This window comes from Trichosurus vulpecula, chromosome 1 (genome assembly GCF_011100635.1).
Source record: "Trichosurus vulpecula isolate mTriVul1 chromosome 1, mTriVul1.pri, whole genome shotgun sequence".
Taxonomy (NCBI): Eukaryota; Metazoa; Chordata; class Mammalia; order Diprotodontia; family Phalangeridae; genus Trichosurus; species Trichosurus vulpecula.
The window spans coordinates 461091538-461110161 of NC_050573.1; the positions used below are offsets into that span (position 1 = coordinate 461091538).

Consider the following 18624-nt stretch of genomic DNA (forward strand, 5'->3'; position numbering starts at 1 on the left):
CCCACCAGACTTAGATGACTGGAGGAGAAAGTGAGGCTGATGACTTTGCACAGCCCTCTCTCACTTAAATTTTATTAACTTGCATCACTCTTCTGATATCATTGGTCTTTTTCGAGAATGGAGGACCAATAACCAGCATTTTTTTTTTTTTTACTTATGCACAGACTTTTCCATTGTAATTGCCTCTATTCCTTGTTTGGTTAAGAATTCAGCCTCTTCACATAGCTGTGAAAGACATATGGTCTGCTCCTCTTGTAATTTTTTAAATGACTGTTTAGTATTTTTATGATCTTTAATATTCTTTAATATTTAATGTTCAAAATATTTTGTATGATCTTTAATATTCAGGATGCATGTACATTTTTAATTTATTATGGAAGATGGTATAAGATAATTGATCTAAACCAGGAGATGTACACAGACACAGACACACACACAGACACACATACACACACACAACTGAGAACTATTTCAGTAAATTGGTTCCTTTGGTAATCCTATGTATTTTACTATGTACATCTAAAAATTATTCTGAAAAGAGGTCCATAGACTTCACTAGATTGCCAAAGGGATCCATGAAACTCTAGTTTAGTTCTAATTTCTGCAAGGCTGCTTTCTGCTTTTCCTGTAGTTCTTGTCAAATAGGAGGATTGATGGATCACTGAGGTATTTGGTTATTTCTGATTCTTTCTTGTTTAGTCTTTTCCACTGATCTACTTTTATATTTTTAACCAGTATTAAATCATTTCAATTACTGGTTTGTATTATAATTTGAGTTCTAAAAGAGATAGTCCTGCTTCATCTTTACCTTCTTTCATTATTATTGTTTTTACATTCCAGATATTTCGTTCTTCTAAATGAATTTCATTTTGTCTAGCTCTGTCAATTATTCCTTACATAGTTTGGCATAGCACTATATCTGTGAATTAAATTCATGATATTGTCATTTTTATTGTATTGGCATGGCCCAGCCATGAACACTAATTATTCCTCTAGTTATTTAAGTTGTTCATTATTTCTTTATTGTAATTGTATTTATATAGGTATTGAGTGTGTTTGGTAGGTTGATTCCCAAATAGTTTGTGCATTTTCTAGTTATTTTGAGTGGGATTCCCCTTTCTGTCATTAAATGCCAGAATTTTGTCACTGCTATATAAAAATGTTGATTTTTTGACGGTTTACTTTGCAGCCTGCAACTTTAGTGAAGCTGTGATTTTTTCAATTAGTTTCTTTGCTGATTCCTAGTGAGTGGGATGGATGAAAGTCTCCCATTTAAGGAACAGGATACTTAATATTTTAGCTTCCATAACGCCTGAACTATATCTTCAAGTTTAAGAATTAGACCCCCACCCTTTCCCCCCCGCTTAAACTTGCACATACACCACATATGCACATCCTGCATACACATAGGGTGAGCATGCCTGTAACGGCTGTCTGTTAGTTTGAGGTTAAGATGTTAGATTAAGAATCTTTCCTTGTTTCAAGAATGTGAGGCCAAAAACACCCATGGATGGGGATAAAGGTCCAGAGGGGTTTTGGGAGCTTTTTAGAATTGTTTGTGTAAGGGGGTTTTTGGGGCTTCTTAGAATTGTTTTTGTAAGGGGGTTTTGCGGGGGCCCTTTAAGGGGTACATAAACTGACTGCCTTCTGAAACTTGCCTCCCCACCCCAGACCATTCTGGAGTGGGCGATGCCCAATTCTCGCTAGAGACTTGCAAATAAAGCCTCTGTCTTTACCTTGAGAAACTTTTGATATTTCATTTGGGGGGATTATTGTCCCATACACTAGGATTTTCTAAATAAAATGTTATGTAATCAGCCAATAGGGGTAATTTTGGTTCTTCTTTCCTCGTCTTTATACTTTTAATTTCTAAAACATTGCTATTGTTTCCATTTCTAGAACATTTAAGAAAAGGTGGCATCTTTACCCTTTATTTGGGAAACTTTCTACTATTTTCCTCTTCTAAATAATTCTAGCCCTTGTTTTAGATAATTTATATCTTATTTAAAAAGATCATTCTATGATATTCTTTGTAGGGTTTCTTTTTAAAAAAGCATAATTGAGAGTTGGACTGTAACAAGGGCTTTTTATTCATTTATTGATATAATAACGGCTTGTCCTGGCAAAAAATTGAAAGTCATAGGCTTGAATACAGCCTATGGAGGCTGTAATACACAAGGAATGAAGAACTCCAAAGAGCAGGAGTAAAGGACTATCAAGAAACTGTATAACAGGAATAGAAGAAGGGCTGGACATGTGCCAAGAATGAAGAGTGACAGGTGGATAACCAGAGAACTCCCTTGGTTCCCTTGCCAGATCAGGAGAGAACAAGAAAGGATTCCAGCATGCTCACTTCAAACCTGGCTCACTCACTGGACCACTTCTTAACCTCTGTCCTAGCAACCTTCTTATGCTAGTAAATAATACCCCTATCCTATGGTCTTCTCAAAATAGTGAGTTCCTTCTCCCAGATTTCCATTGGAGGAGTTCCCCATGCTGGCTACGGGTATTTCTAACCAGGCTTAGACTTTCTGGACTACTTTTCTAACTTCTCCTATACTCCTCCCCCTGCTTTTTGGCTCTTTTATTTGTTATCTTTCCTAATTAGAATGTAAGCTCTTTAAGGGTAAGGACTGCCTTTCTTTTTGCATGTATTTATTTGTGATCCCAGCTTTTAGCCCCTGCTTGGCTCATAGTAATTAATAAATGTTTTTTCTTTCTATATCTATCTCTATATGTATCCATCCATCCAGAATGTTGGGATGGACTCCATGTGATGAAATTTGGGGTAAACATAGTTGAGTCCCACCAGCCGAATGGGCACGCAAGACTGCATTGCATTGTTGGAGGGAACTCCAAAATTAATGAGGTCACAGATCCACTTGAGTATTGATATAATGATGAGGTTTTAGATTTTTTCGCCTAATATGATTATGTTAATTGTTTTGCTAATGTTGCACTATCCTTGAATCTTTGTTTTACATCTGACTTAATCAGAGTGAATGGCTTTTTGGAAAAATTGCTTTCATCTTCTTGCCAGCTTTTTGCTTTGCCTTTTTGCCAGGATTTTATTTAGCATTTTAAAATTGATATTCACTAATGATATTGGTTTACAGCTCTCTCCTTTCAAAACTTTTTGTAAGTGGGTATACTTTTTTAAAACTGCTTTTTAAAAAAATTAATAAATGATTGTTTTTGTCTCCTTGCCACATTCCCTTTCACCATTGGGGGGAAAGAAGAAGAAGAAAAACAAAACCCTTGTAACAAATAATGCATAGTCAAACAGAAGAAATTCCACATTGGTTATAGCAAAAAAATTACCTGTTGTTATGCAGGTCTCATTTACCCTCTCTCTGTCAGGAGGTGGAAATAGAGTTTTATCATCCATGTTCTGGAATCATGGTCTGATATTACATTGATAAGAATTCTGAAGTTTTTCCAGGTTGTTCTTGTTAGAGTATAAAATTGTTCTCCTGCTTCTTCCCGCTATACTCAGCATTAATTCACATGTTTCTTCACTGGTTTTTTTTTCTGATTTCTACTTTTAAAAAAATCATTATTTGTTTATTTAATATTTTTAGTTTTCAGCATTGATTTCCACAAGATTTTGAATTACAAATTTTCTCCCCATTTCGACCCTCCCCCCCACTCCAAGATGACATATACTCTGATTGCCCCATTCCCCAGTCAGCCCTCCCTTCTATCACCCCACTCCCCCCTATCCCCTTTTCCCTTACTTTCTTGTAGGGCAACATAGATTTCTATGCCCCATTGCCTGTATATCTTATTTCCCAGTTGCATGGAAAAACAACTTTTTTTTTGAACATCTGCTTTCAAAACTTTGAGTTCCAAATTCTCTCCCCTCATTCCTTCTCACCCATCCTCCCTAAAAAAGGCAAGCAATTCAACATAGGCCACATGTGTATCAATATGCAAAACCTTTCCACAATACTCATGTTGTGAAAGACTAACTATATTTTGCTCCTTCTTATCCTATCCCCCTTTATTCAGTTTTCTCCCTTGACCCTGTCCCTTTTCGAAAGTGCTTTTGATTACCTCCTTCCCCATCTGCCCTCCCTTCTATCATCCCCTCTTTTTTATCTGCTTCCTCCTTCTTTTCTGTGGGGTAAGATACCCAGTTGAGTGCCTATGTTATTCCCTCCTCAGGTCAAATCCGATGAGAGCAAGATTCACTCATTCCTCCTCACCTGCCCCCTCTTCCCTTCCTACAAAACTGCTTTTTCTTGCCACTTTTATGTGAGATAATTTACCCCATTCTATCTCTCCCTTTCTCCCTCTCTCAATATATTCCTCTCTCATCCTTAATTTGATTTTATTTTTTTAGATATCATCCCTTCATATTCAACTCACCCTATCCCCTCTGTGTGTGTGTGTGTGTATTCCCTTCAGCTACCCTAATACTGAGGTCTCATGAATTATACACATCATCTTTCCATGTAGGAATGTAAACAAAATAGTTCGACTTTAGTAAGTCCCTTATGATTTCTCTTTCTTGTTTACCTTTTCATGCTTCTTTTGATTCTTGTGTTTGAAAGTCAAATTTTCTATTCAGCTCTGGTCTTTTCACTGAGAAAGCTTGAAAGTCCTCTATTTTATTGAAAGTCCATATTTTGCCTTGGAGAATGATACTCAGTTTTGCTGGGTAGGTGATTCTTGGTTTTAATCCTAGCTCCATTGACCTCTGGAATATCATATTCCAAGCCCTTCAATCCCTTAATGTAGAAGCTGCTACATCTTGTGTTATCCTGATTGTGGTTCTACAATACTCAAATTGTTTCTGGCAGCTTGCAGTATTTTCTCCTGGATCTGGAAACTGGAATTTGGCCACAATATTCCTAGGAGTTTTCTTTTTGGGATCTTTTTCAGGAGGCAATCAGTGGATTCTTTCAATTTCTATTTTACCCTGTGGCTCTAGAATATCAGGGCAGTTTTCCTTGATCATTTCTTGAAATATGATATCTAGGCTCTTTTTTGATCTTGACTTTCAGGTAGTCCAATAATTTTTAAATTATCTCTTCTGGATCTATTTTCCAGGTCAGTGGTTTTTCCAATGAGATATTTCACATTGTCTTCCACTTTTTCATTCCTTTGGTTCTGTTTTATAATATCTTGATTTCTCATAAAGTCACTAGCTTCCACTTGCTCCAATCTCATTTTTAAGGTAGTATTTTCTTCAGTGGTCTTTTGGACCTCCTTTTCCATTTGGCTAATTCTCCTCATTGGCTTTTTGGAGCTCTTTTGCCATTTGAGTTCATCTATTTTTTAAGGTGTTATTTTCTTCAGTATTTTTTTTTGGGGGTCTCCTTTAGCAAGTCATTGACTTGTTTTTCATGATTTTCTTGCATCACCTTATTTCTTGTACCAATTTTCCCCCCTAAGTCTCTAATTTGCTTTTCCAAATCCTTTTTGAGCTCTTCCATGGCCTGAGACCAATTCATGTTTTTCTTGGAGGCTTTTGATGTAGGTTCTTTGACTTTGTTGACTTCTTCTGGCAATATATTTTGGTCTTCTTTGTCACCAAAGAAAGATTCCAAAGTCTGAGTCTGAATCTGAATACATTTTTGCTGCCTGTTCATATTCCCAGCCAACTATTTGACCCCTGAGCTTTTTGTCAGGGTATGACTGCTTGTAGAGTAGAGAGTACTTTGTTCTAAGCTTGAGGGGCTGCACTGCTGTTTTCAGAGCTATTTCTACACAGCAAGCTGTGCCACAACAGTGCTCCTCCTCCCCCAAGAACTGCCAACCTGGACTCCGACTCAGATCTAAGCAGGCTGTGTACTCACGCTCTGATCCGCCACTCAATTCCTCCCACCAGGTGGGCCTGGGGCCTGAAGCAACTGCAGCCTCAGAGCTGCACCTCCAGGGTGGTGGCCGAACATGAACTCCTTTTACTCAGTCCCCACAGTTTTTCCCACTAACCTTGTCTGTTGCCTTTGGTGTTTGTGGGTTGAGAAGTCTGGTAACTGCCACAGCTCACTGATTCAGGGAGCTACAACCTGTTCCACCTGGTTCCTGGTCTGGTTGGTCCTGGCATGGCCCAGGCTGGGCTATACTCCATTCTCCTCCCAGCTCCATGCGATAGACCTTACCCAGCCACTTCCTGGGCTGGAGCCCTGCTGCCCTCTGCTATTTTGTGGGTTCTACAGTTCTAGAATTTGTTCAGAGCCATTTTTTATCGGTGTTTGGAGGGTCCTTGGGGAGAGCTTTAGGTGAGTCTTTGCTTTCCTGCTGCCATCTTGGCTCCGCCCCCCTCTTCACTGGTTTTTCTGAACCTGTCCCATTCATCGTTTCTTATGGCAGTATAGTATTCTGTTACATTTGTATAATCAACTAATCAGTAAACATTTATTAAGTACCTAGTAGGTGCCAGACATTGCTTAAGTGTTGGGGATGCCTAAAGAGGCAAAAGACAGCCCCTTCCCTCAAAGAGTTTACAGTCTAATCTGGGAGACAATATGCAAACAAATATATGCAAAATAAATTATCTGCAGGATAAGTAGAATGTAATTTAAATAGGGAAGGCACTGGAATTAAGAGGGGTTGGGGAAGACCTCTGTAGAAAGTAGCTTTTTAGTTGGGACTTAAAGGAAACCAGGGAGGTTTGCAATTTTTGGGCATCCTTTTAGTGTCTGGGTCTTTGCCTCTACAAAAAGAGCTGCTATAAACATTCTGTACATAGAGACTCTTCTCTCTTTCTTTGATCCCTTTGGAGTATAGACCTAGAAGTGGCATTCCTGAGTTATAAGGTATGCACAGTTTAAGAAGTTTCAGGGCATGGTTCCAAATTTCTTTCCAGAATAACTACCCATTCACAGCTTCATCAGCAGTACATCGATGCGCTTGTTTTTTCACAACATTCCCAACATTTCTTTTCTTTTTTTGTCAATTTTTTCAATCCTATGGATGTGTCATAGTTCCTCAGAGTTGGTTTAATTTGTATTTCTCTAATAATTAGTGATTTAGAGCATTATTTCATATGGCTATTGATTTCTTCCTTAGAAAATTGCCCATTCACATCCTTAAGTGACCATTTATCATTGGGGAATGCCTTTTATTCTTAAATGTTTTAATCATTTCCTTACATATGGTATTAATTATTCTTTAAAAGTTTAGTAGAACTCTTCTGTAAATACATTTAAACCAGGGTCCTGTCCCACACCTCCACATCTTGGTAGTTCCTTTAAAGTTATTTCAATTTCCTTTTCTCAAATTGAATCATTTAAGATCTGTTTGGTGTACCATTGATTTAGGTATTTTATATTTTTGTAGCTAATTCTCTATATCTTTGAATTCTCAATTTTATTGGCATAGAACCACATATAGTAGGTCCTAATAATTTTTATTTCTACTGGGTTTGTTGTGATTTCACATTGTTTATTTTTTCACTTTGTTGGTTTTACTCTTTTTCATCAGGTTGTTGCTTCAGAATATACACAATCTTTAGTGTTCCCATTCAAAAGGTGCAATAAATCTTTTCACTCCAAATTCTTCAACAGTTTTGTCAGTTCTGTATTTTCCCTTTTATCTTTCTGTTAGATTTGTTCAGATCTGAGAGAAGAACATTAAATACTTCTATTCCACTTGTGTTACTGTATAAAACTTTTTGCCACTAAGTTAATTTTTCTTTTATGAATTTAGGTGTTATGCCATTCGATGTATACTCAATATTGTTATTGGCTCTTTGCCTGTGGTTCCTTTTAAGTAATTTCCTTCTTTATCTCTACTGATATTGTGAGGTTTTTTTTTTTATTTTGTCCGGTAGCATGACTTTAACACCTGCTTTTTTTGGATTTATCTGATCCAGAGCAAATTTTGTTCCAGCTTCTCTTTTTTAGTCTGTTTGTCTTTAATTTTTGTCTTTCTTGAATTATTGGTTTCTTATCTATTCTGGCACTTTTTTATTGACATTGACATTTAGTGTTGTGACAGTTATGTTTGTTTTCCTTCACTTGTAGGTCTAATATTGCATTTTTTTTAAAAGTTGTTTTTAAAAAAGAAATCCCTACATGTAACCCTATTTCCAAAGTCTTCTCCAAAATTTTTAACTTCTTTGGCTAGTTTTTTTTGGGGGGGAGAGGTACTTAAATTTTATTTCTTAAGTAATTTGTTTATTTCTTCCTCTCATTCTTCCCACCTCAGTTATTTCTTGTTTTTCAGTCACATCCAACTAACTCTTTTAGACCCCATTTGGGATTTTCTTGGCAAAAATACTAGAGTGGTTTGCTATTTCCTTTTCCAACTCATTTTACAGATGAAGAAACTGAGGCAAACAGGGTTAAGTGACTTGCCCAGAGTCACACAACCAGTAAGTATCTGAGGCCAGATATGAACTCAGGTCTGTCTGACTCCAGGCCTGGTCTCTATCCACAACGTTACCTAATGGCCCTTACCCCCAATTAAGTGGTTAGTTAAAAAATTTCCTTCCTGCCCTCTCCTACAGCAACATATTGTGACATTTTTTGCATTTTTTTCTAAAAAGGATTTCTTCACTTTGTTTATCTCATTAATTCTTTTCCTTCATCTTTTCTGAAATTTTATTCTGGTTCTATATCTTTATTTTTTTCTTTCTTAATTTCTTTGTGCTTCTCATAGTGTTAAAGTTTTTGAAGTATTGGAGCTCCCTCTTCAAACAAATTTTGCCTTTATTTTTCTGCCATAATATTCCTTTTTTTTTTGTACCTTATTCTTAGAAATTCATTAGGGAAGTAATATGGATAGAAGCCATCTAATTGTAGGAATTAGTGCCCTAAATTATCCAGTTCAACATTTTGTTCTCCCCCTTGCCATTTTCTCATTTGTTAAGCCATCTCATTTTTTAATCTATGCCCTGTTCCTTTAAGAAGCCAGCTGCCCCTAGCAGCTCAAATTTCCTTCTTCCTGGCACAGAATCTTGTTCAATGTAATCTTAGAGAATGTGGTCTTCATGTACTCACTCCCCCTAGGTTAAACCCATCATAAAGTCACCATTTCCCATAACTGGCATATATCTCTTCTTCCTCCATAGTTAGTGTTCTTTTGTTGGACTCTCTACTCTTTCTCCATTGGCTTAAGACCCCTCCCTTTTATTCCCCAGTTTCAATTCTTCATTTCTGCCACCTGTCTCCCATTCTCCTGTAGCCCAGCTTTTTGCTGAGAGACTGTAGTAGTCCTCATGGATTTTAAAGGCACATTCCGCATTTCTGTCTGTCTTCTCTTCTCCCCAATATGCACCACTTCCATTCTATAGTTTTGTCCCACAAAATACATTGATTCACCTGTAGTGGGGTTATGGGATTTAGAGCTTCAGTTCTGCTCCTCTCCCTTCATGTCTCTTACTTCTTTATGTTCTGCCTTATTCCCTTATGCGCTTTTTATCTCTTCGTGATTTCCCCTTAATTTTTTTTTTTTACTTTCTAGGTTGATCTTTCTCTTAAAAAGAAAAAACGCAAACCTCTAAATGCAGTGAAATTTATTTTGCTACTTTTTTCTTTTCTTGGTAATTGTATTTATTTGTTGCTTCCAAATCTAATGTTATACTCACCTTTTTTTCCCTTTCTTTCCAGGAATGCCGTAAATTCTTTTTCTTTTTGTTTCATACTTTCTTGCAATTCCACAGGATTCTGTGTCTCAGGCTCTAATTCACTTTCCTTTGTTTTGTAATGCTTATTAAAAGAACTTTGTCATCCATTCAGTACTTTTTCCTTTTAGTTTTATTATCTTCTCTGTTGTTTTATTTGCTTGTGCTTTCCCCCATTAATATTCCTGTTACTTAATTTATGACTCCCTCTTTGCTTATAGGTACCTTGGGGCGGGGCTGCAAAGCTATCTCAGCCTCCTCCCACACTGGGGATTGAGTGTATGCTCACTTGAGTCCCTGCCTCAAATAGCCTTTGGGGCAGGGGAGGGGGGAAACTAGAGTAGTCCTAGCTAAATTTTAGTTTCCTTTCTTTTCTGACTCAATGCAATCCACTCATGCTGCTTCCTTGCCCCAGATCCTCCCTTTAGTTTTGTCCTTTCTTTCACTGGGTGAGCATAATCAGGATCTGCGCAGCCTCTACAGACTTAATTGGGGGTGGGAGTAGGGGTGGAACAATATGATTAAAGTGTGAGGTGAAATGATGTAAGAGGGGATCTCAATATAGTCCCTAGGGCCGGGCTTTCCAGTTGATTTGTACCTCAGTACCTGGAGCCTTGAGGCTTGTAGAGGGGAGGAGGAAGGACTTTAAAGATTAGCTTTCTTGTATGTTAATTCCTGAAGATATCTTTTTCCCCCTATGGATTCAACTTTAATTACTACAAAGTTGGCATACAACTTATTTTTTGGATTTTTTTGAGAATGAATGGGGATTGAGAAAAGTGTTTCTTTGCCATGCCCCTTAACATGTTCCCAGTACTTTCAAAACTTGACTTGATAGACTCAATATGTATTCCATTGACTTAGCAATTGAAAAACCATTTGGAGGATGTCATTTGAGCATTGATCTCTTTTGCCTTTTGGTTTTGTAGTAAAAAGGTAGAGAATCACAGAATATCTGAGCTAGCAGAAGGGGAAAATTTTTTAAATGGAAGATAATTTTCACAATTAGCTAATTTTGAATTGTTTTAAAATGAACAAGAATATTGGGATATAGGCACATGAGGAGGGGTTTGCCTAGTAGAATGTAAGGTCATTGATAATGGGTTGTTTTTTTTTTAATTTTAGTATTTTTATCTCTAGAGTCTAAAAATAGTGCTTAATATTTTTTAAAAGTTAGATGGAATTATTAAAAATTATGTTAAGTGATTTTCTAGCTTTAACAAACATGTGAAATATCCAATTTAATATTTGTTTCTTCATACTGTTCATATGAACATAAAAGAGAACTCCAACTAATTCTGTGTTGAATAATGTAAAGCAATGATTTCAGGATAGAAGGATGTTGAATTTGGTAGTAGGGGAGTTATGAGATCCCTAAAGAAGTATGACCACTAAATTTAAAGTATTCATCCAATCAATGAAGCTTTAAAACTGAAGGGCCTTGTGTATTATGAAGGCAGAATTTATGATTTCAAAGAGAATCATATATATGCCTGAAAGGTTCGGAACCGCAGGATATAAGGAATTCCCTAGGTAGAAGACAGAAGAATTAAAGCACGTATTTAAGCTCCACAGTAACAGACCCACGAACCAGCATCCCCATTTTGATATTTTGATCAAAAGCTTCCAGGCCCAATAAGTCCGCCTCACAAGAGTAACCAGGAGGCCACAGAGAAGCATGATGGTATAAAGCAAAATCATATACATGCTTCCGCTCTACGGTAAGAAGATTACCCACTGGCCTCAAGTCCTTGCTCAGCACTCCTCGGTCCACACGTGCTCCTGCTTCAGCTTCGGCTGTAGGCATCTCTGGCTCCAACGGAAAGAAAAAAAGGGCTCTTCAAGCTGTCTTCTCTCCTCTTATAGAGTTTTTGACATCATCAAGCGCCACCTGAATGACCAGGGCTGATTGGTTCTTGAGTTGGCCCCTCCCCCTAGGACCCTGGGAGGTTCACATCCACGTAGACTAGGTTAACACCCAATAGGTGGAGTCAACACCTCCCCTCAGCCAGCCCCATGAATTGTCATACAGGAAGTTCTCTGCTCCCAGGCATGGGTCTCTGGGCTTCCTGCCCTGGAAGAGAAGCAGCAGGCACCGGGGAAAGGTGAAGAGCTTCCCTGAAGATGACCCCACCAAGGTTCCACACCTAACAGGGCTCTGGGCCTGGGGCCCAGCACCCAGCAAGGCTCGATGAGATAAACTGAGTCACTCAAAGAAAACAAAGGCCATTCTGCCTACCGACACACCTTGATGCTGCTGCCGCTCAGAAAGAGGTTAAAGCAAAAGCAATAATCAGGAAAATTCATATCTGTAAATGCTTACATGAGTAAAATACAGAGCAGACCAATGAATTAAGTATGCAGTTAAAAAAAAAGAACAAACTAAAAATCCCCAATTAAACATTAAATTGGAAATCTAAGAATTAAAGGTGAGATTAATAAAATTGAGTGTAAGAAAACCATTGAATTAATAAAACTAGTTGTTTTTATGAAAAAAAAATGTAAACCATTGGTTAATATGATTTTTTTAAAAAGAGAAAATGAAATCATCAGTACTAAAAATAAAAAGGGTGAATATACCACTAACAAATGAAGTCAAAGCAATTATAAGGAATTATTTTACCCAGTTATATGCCAATAAACTCAACAATGTAAGTGAAATAGAAGAATATATACAAAAAATAAACTGCCTAGATTAGCAGAAGAGAAAATAGAATATCTAAATAGACTTATTTTAAATAAAGAAATTGAACAGCCTATAAGTGAGCCTCCAAGGAAAAAAAGCACCAGCACCAGATGGATTTACAAATGACTTCTACCAAACATTTAACGACCAACTAATTCCAGCATTAAATTAATTATCTGGAATAGTAGGCAAAGAGAAACATATGATATTGACCAGGAAGAGTAAAAAACAGAGAAAGAAAATTATAGACCAATTTCATTAATCAATATGGATGTAAAAATCCTAAATAAAATTCTGGCTAGGAGATTACAACAGATCGTATATTGTGACCAGTAAGGCAGAGATGGTTTAACACAAGGAAAACTATTGATTGTGTCAATAATAAAAGTAACAATAATCAATAAACAATATGATTGTATCAATAGCTGCAGAAAAGGATTTTGACAAAGCATAACACCCATGTCTATAAAAACACTGAAAGTATAGATATAAGTGGATTTTTTTCTTAAATTGATAAGAAGCATTTGCCTAAAACTATCAGCGAGTATTATTTGTAATGAGTATAAGCTAGAAGCCTTCCCAGTAAGTACTGATATGACTCAAGGATGGCCACTGTCACCACTATTCAATATTCTATTGGAAATCGTAGCAATAGCAATAAGAGAAGCATATGAAATCGAAGGCATCAGAATGAGCAATGAGGTAATAAAACTCTCTTTTTGCAGACAATATGATGATATACTTGGAAAATCCTAAAGACTCAACTAAAAAGTTAGTTGAAATAATAATTTTAGCTAAGTAGCAGTATATAAAGTAAACCCACATAAATCATCAGCATTCCTATATATCACCAACAAAAGCCTGCAAGGAGAAATAGTAAGAGATGCCCCATTTAAAATAACTGTAGACAGTATAAAATACCTGGGAATGTATCTGCCAAAACAAACCCAGGAACAATATAAACCAAATTATAAAAACTTTTTATACAAATAAAATCAGATTTAAGTAGTTGGAGAAATATTAATTTTTCATGGGTAGGCAGGGCTGATGTAACAAAAATGATCATTTTACCTAAATTGTTCTATATATTCAATGCTGTCCTAATTAAATTACCAAAAATATTAACAAAATTCATTTGGAAGAACAAAAGGTCAAGAATATCAAAGGGACTAATGAAAAAAACATAAAGGAAGGAGGTTTAGCAGTACTAGATCTAAAACTATATTATGGGGCAATAATTATCAAAACTATCTGATACTGGCTAAGGACCAGAAAGGTAAATCAGTGGAACAGAGTAGACATACAATTTATAGCAGTAAATGACTATAGTAATTTTGTGTTTGACAAGTGTAAAGACTTAAGTTTGGGGGATAATAATTATTTCGTAAAAATTGTTGGGAAAGCTGGAAAGCAGTTTGGTAGAAATTGCACATAGACCAATATCTTACACAATTTACCAAGATTAGGTCAAAATGTATACAATAGCTATATATAAAAGGAGCTATCACAAGAAAATTTGAAGAACATGGAACATAGTACTTATCAGATTTATGGACAGGTGAACAATTTATGAATAAACTAGAGACAGAGTATTGGGAGGATAAAGTGGATAATTTTGAGTACATTAAATTAAAAAGGTTTTGTATAAATAAAACCAGCGTAGCCAAAATCAGAAGGAAATCAGAAAATTGGGAAAAAAGTTTGTAGACAGTTTCTCAGATAAAGGTCTATCTCAAATACATATTAAAAAAATTTTGTAAAATCTGTAAGAATGCACATCATTCCCCAATTAATAAATGGTCAAAGGATATGAACAGGTAGTTTTTTGATAAAGAAATCAAAACAAATTATGGTCATATGAAAAATTCTCTAAATCATTATGGATTAGAGAAATGCAAATTAAAACAACCTTGAGATATTTTACATGTATCAGATTTGCTAAAATGATAGCAGGGGAAAGTGACAAATGTTGGAGGGGATGTGGAAAAATTGGGACTCTAATTCACTGTTGGTGAAATTGTGAAGTGATTCAACCATTTTGGAGAGCAATCTAGAATTATACCCAGAGTTATTAAACAACTTATGACCTTTGACCCAGCAATACTACCATTAAGTCTGTTTCCCAAAATGATTAGGGAGAAAGGAAAAGAGTCTATATGTTCTAACATATTTATAGCAGTTCTCTTTGTGGCAGCAAAGAACTAGAAATTGTGGAGAAGCCCATCAATTGGCAAATGGCTGAACAAGTTGTGGTATATGATTGTGGTGGAATACTACTCTGATATAAGAAATAATGAGCTCAGTGATCTTAGGAAAACATGGATAGACTTGCACAAAATAGTGAAGTGCAAAATGAGCACAACCAAGAGAACATTGTATACAGTAACAGCAGTATTTTTTAAAGAATAACTTGGAGCATCCAAGTCATTTCTACTATTATGAATACCCCAAACTAACTACAAAGGACCTATGAAGGAAGATGCTATCTGCATCCTGAGAAAGAACTGACAAGTAGAAGTATATATAGTATGTTTTTTACATATATACACATATTTGTGTCTAATGGTAGCCATTTCTAGGGTGGGGGGAAAGGAAAAATTTACATGATAACTTCATTATATATTTAAAAAGAAAACTATACATAAGAGAGTTGCAGTTTCATGTGCAGTCCTCTTCCTATTCTACTAAAAAAAAATCCTATACTTGTAGTCCTTTACTTCTGCAAGATAGGGAGGTAAATTTTCTTAACTCTTCTCCAGGGCGAAGTTATGTCATTATAATTATCAGGTGTTTAGCTTCTTTTCTTGTTGTTGGGTTTTCTGGGTTTTTTTTTTTTCATTTACAGGGTTGTAGTCATTATATATGTTGTTTTCCTGGTTAGGAGACCTGATTTTTGTATCTGTTCACCTATTTCTCCCCTCCCCCACCCCTAAAGCATGCGAACTACTTTAGGGCTGTAATGTTTGGGTTTTTTTTTTTTTTTGGTAACCTTTAATGTCCAACTCAATGCCTTGAATATATTAGGTGCCTCAATAAATCTTTTTTGAAGAGATAGTCTCTGACTGGAGTGACAAGTTTATAATTGAATAAAGGGAATATGAATCTTTTTCAAATTATAAGGTGTCATTTTAATTTTTATTCCTAACATACTGTCCCTTGGGATTTGGCTGTCTTTCTATAGTGTAAGAGTTCTAATGGCTGGAAACAGAGGAAGAGGACGTGCTTCTTTTACCTTTAACATTGAGGCTATCGGTTTTGCTAGAGGTGAAAAGTTACCTGATGTGGTGTTGAAACCTCCACCGCTATATCCTGTAAGTATCCCAGCATGCCATTCTATTCTTTTGGATCAGGTTTCAGACCATCTTAAGGTTCAACATTCATAGATAAATTATTAATATTGATTATTCCCATTCTCTTCATGCAGAGGTTCATTACCCTAGACCCTTCTGGCACTCTGGTGAAGTTTTTGGGCCCCTTCTTAGAATCATGTTTTTAAATACATAAAATAAAATACATAGAATTATAAAGGGAATCACTCATGTTGAAATGCATTTAACAATTTTTTTTACGTTCATGGACCCCTCCCCCCCAAGTAAGAATCCTTTCAATAATGGAAGAGATTCTAGTTTAACCTTCTTACTTTTGTTAAGTTACTTATTTGTTCTCTCTCAGCTGATTTCAGTTTCTAGACAGCTGTTTTTTGGTCTAGAAATAAGATTTAATTGGCTGGGGAATTGCTAGTATAGAAACTACTTCCACCAATGCAAATGAGCAACTTGTCTATAATTTGTAGTCTTGAGAGTCACCTGGGACTCTAGGAGTTTAGTTGACTTGTTCTGTGGGTATCCAAAGTAGAAGGTGGCAGAGGACAAAGCCAAGTCTTCCTGACTGCAAGGCCTACTCCTCCATCCACTATGCCACATTGCCTTTCTTAAAATGCATTATTTTTAAATATGTGGGGAAAATTAGGTAGAGGATTCAACTAAGGGTCCAAATAGTGCTGAAATATATCATAAGGATTATATCCTTCACCACTTCTACATGTTTTACTCTTTGCTAAAACAATATATCTCCACATCATATCAGTTTTATACTTCTGTTTGTTAAATTCTATTTAAATTGTTATATATGACAATCATGGATTTTGGGGGTTTTTTTTGGGGGGGGTGACCTGTACTTTTACTCTATCTTGTATGTATACAATTTTATTTTTGTCCCTAAATATACTAGTTGAACTAATTATCTAATTTATTCAAGATACTTTTGAGACATTTTTCTTTTACAAGTTAGCATGGTATCACAAGGTGGGGATTATAATTGTCCAACCTACATAAGAGAGACTGAAGCAGAGTTCTGAGCCAACAGGACTTTATTAAAGGGTCCATCGTCCCCTCTAATGAAAGGACTTCAGATCTTCTTCGTGATCTGAGATGCCCCCTTCTTCCAGGGCCTTATTTTTAATAAGGCCTTATCCCAGATTTGATACCTGAATATTCTAAAGAGGCTATACAAAGTACAGGATCCCTTTGGTTGATATATCTTGCTTTGCAGGCCAAAAAATGATGCATCCTCTTGAAATGCTGTTAGCAGGTGCGGTCTCAGGTTGGGCAAAGCATGAGGCATCACCCCTGACCAAGTGGTCATAAGATGGCCCCCTGCTCATATTGGACAAGACAGTATGGTCTGGAGGTCTAAAAATAAGATGGGGGACTTTCTATGTAATTGAGTCACCCCTGCCACACTGGGCTTGGCCAACATAACAGGAAAAACAAAAGTGGAGGGCCTCTAGTTAGCTTCCTGTGATTAAGCAAATGAACTTACAATCTGCAGCTCACAGCCCTGGGGCCTAATATACAGAACTTATACTCACTACCCCTGTGGAATCATAGCAAACTGATTAATAATGCTTAGAATAGAGTAGGGGGTCCAAAAGAATTATTTCTCATACCCATTTAATGAACATGCCCAAAGCTTAATAATAGTTAATATTTATATGGTGCTTTATGTTTTGCACAGCATCTTATGTTATCTTATTTGATTCTCACAACAACTCTGGAAGATAGGGGCTATTATTATCCCCATTTTACAGATGAGGAAACTGAGGCAGATTAAATTACTTGTCCAGGGTCACATAGCATGTCAGTGTCTGAGGCTGGATTTGAACTCATGTCTCCTGGCTCTAGGCCCAGAGAGCTTTGTCCAATGTGCCACCTAATTGCTGCTGTTGAAATGAAAAGGAAACTTAATGGAATAAAGAATGACAATATATGTATGTTCTTTTAAAAAATAACTTTCGCTCCCTCCCTCTTTAATTACACAGGACACAGATTATAAGCCAGTGCCTCTCAAAGCAGGAGAAGCAGAAGAATACATGTTGGCCTTAAAACAGGAGTTTAGAGCAACCATGAAAAGAACACCTTATTTTATGGACACAGAGGAAGAAAAACAAGGTATGTGTGTGAGTGTGTGGTGGTGTTTGGGGCTTACTAACATAACAGTGCTAAAACACCAAGGCAATGCTTAATTAATGCACATTGGATAGACTTTAAATGTCAAATACACAGAAATGGCACATTTTCTTCTGTATCTCCAAAGAAGATAACATTGACTGGTTTTTCAAGCTTACTTCTCCTTTGCTGTGATTTACCTAGGTAGGTGGTGTTTAAACTTTTAATAGTGCAAGTTGCTAGAATAGCATTTTCCTCACTGTCCCTGATTGCTCTGTTGCTTCAGTAAGATGAAATATTTGATCAAAGCAGCTTACAGTCATAGCATGTTGAAACTATAAAGGATTTTGGAAATCATCTTGTTTTACAAGTGAGGAAGCTGAGACTCAGAGAGGCTGTGATTGAACCAGAGTAAATGATATGATGAGTAAATATTTGTTGAATCGGATAGCTTACTTATGACAAATTAGGATTATCTTTATTTATGGAAAGCATCATGAATATCAGTTAATGCTCTTTACATGTATATTCATAGGACTATTAGCTGAATAGTATTTTCTTTGGGTACAAGGACTCTGTTTTTGTAGTTTCCATTAGCATTTATCACATAATCGTACATAACTGCTGCCTTAAAGCATTTTAATTGATTTAATAATCCTCATGTGTCAAAAAATCCTCAGAATGTTAAAAAATAGCAGTTACGTAGGAGCACTGAGACACCGCAGAAAAGTCATCTGAGATGTTTTCTCATACCGTTATGTAGTGTTGGTCTATTGGCCTAGAATGCAGGCTAACAGTTATAGGCGAGGCTACCAATACATGCTAGATAGCTTTAAGAAGTCATAGCTCTGGAGATACTAATGCATACCTGTATGTTTCAATTATAAAATTTTGGTTTGCTTTAACATGAGTGT

General features: G+C 36.4%; 1 protein-coding gene across 1 annotated transcript in view; it reads left to right on the top strand.

Annotated features, from left to right (window-relative positions):
• The window catches only part of POLR3G (RNA polymerase III subunit G), a 72297-nt gene that overhangs the window by 11179 nt on the left and 42494 nt on the right, over positions 1 to 18624 (top strand). Inside the window, 2 exon segments of the mRNA XM_036741752.1 lie at positions 15453 to 15574; positions 17584 to 17713. Coding sequence (XP_036597647.1) covers positions 15453 to 15574; positions 17584 to 17713 — 252 coding nt within the window.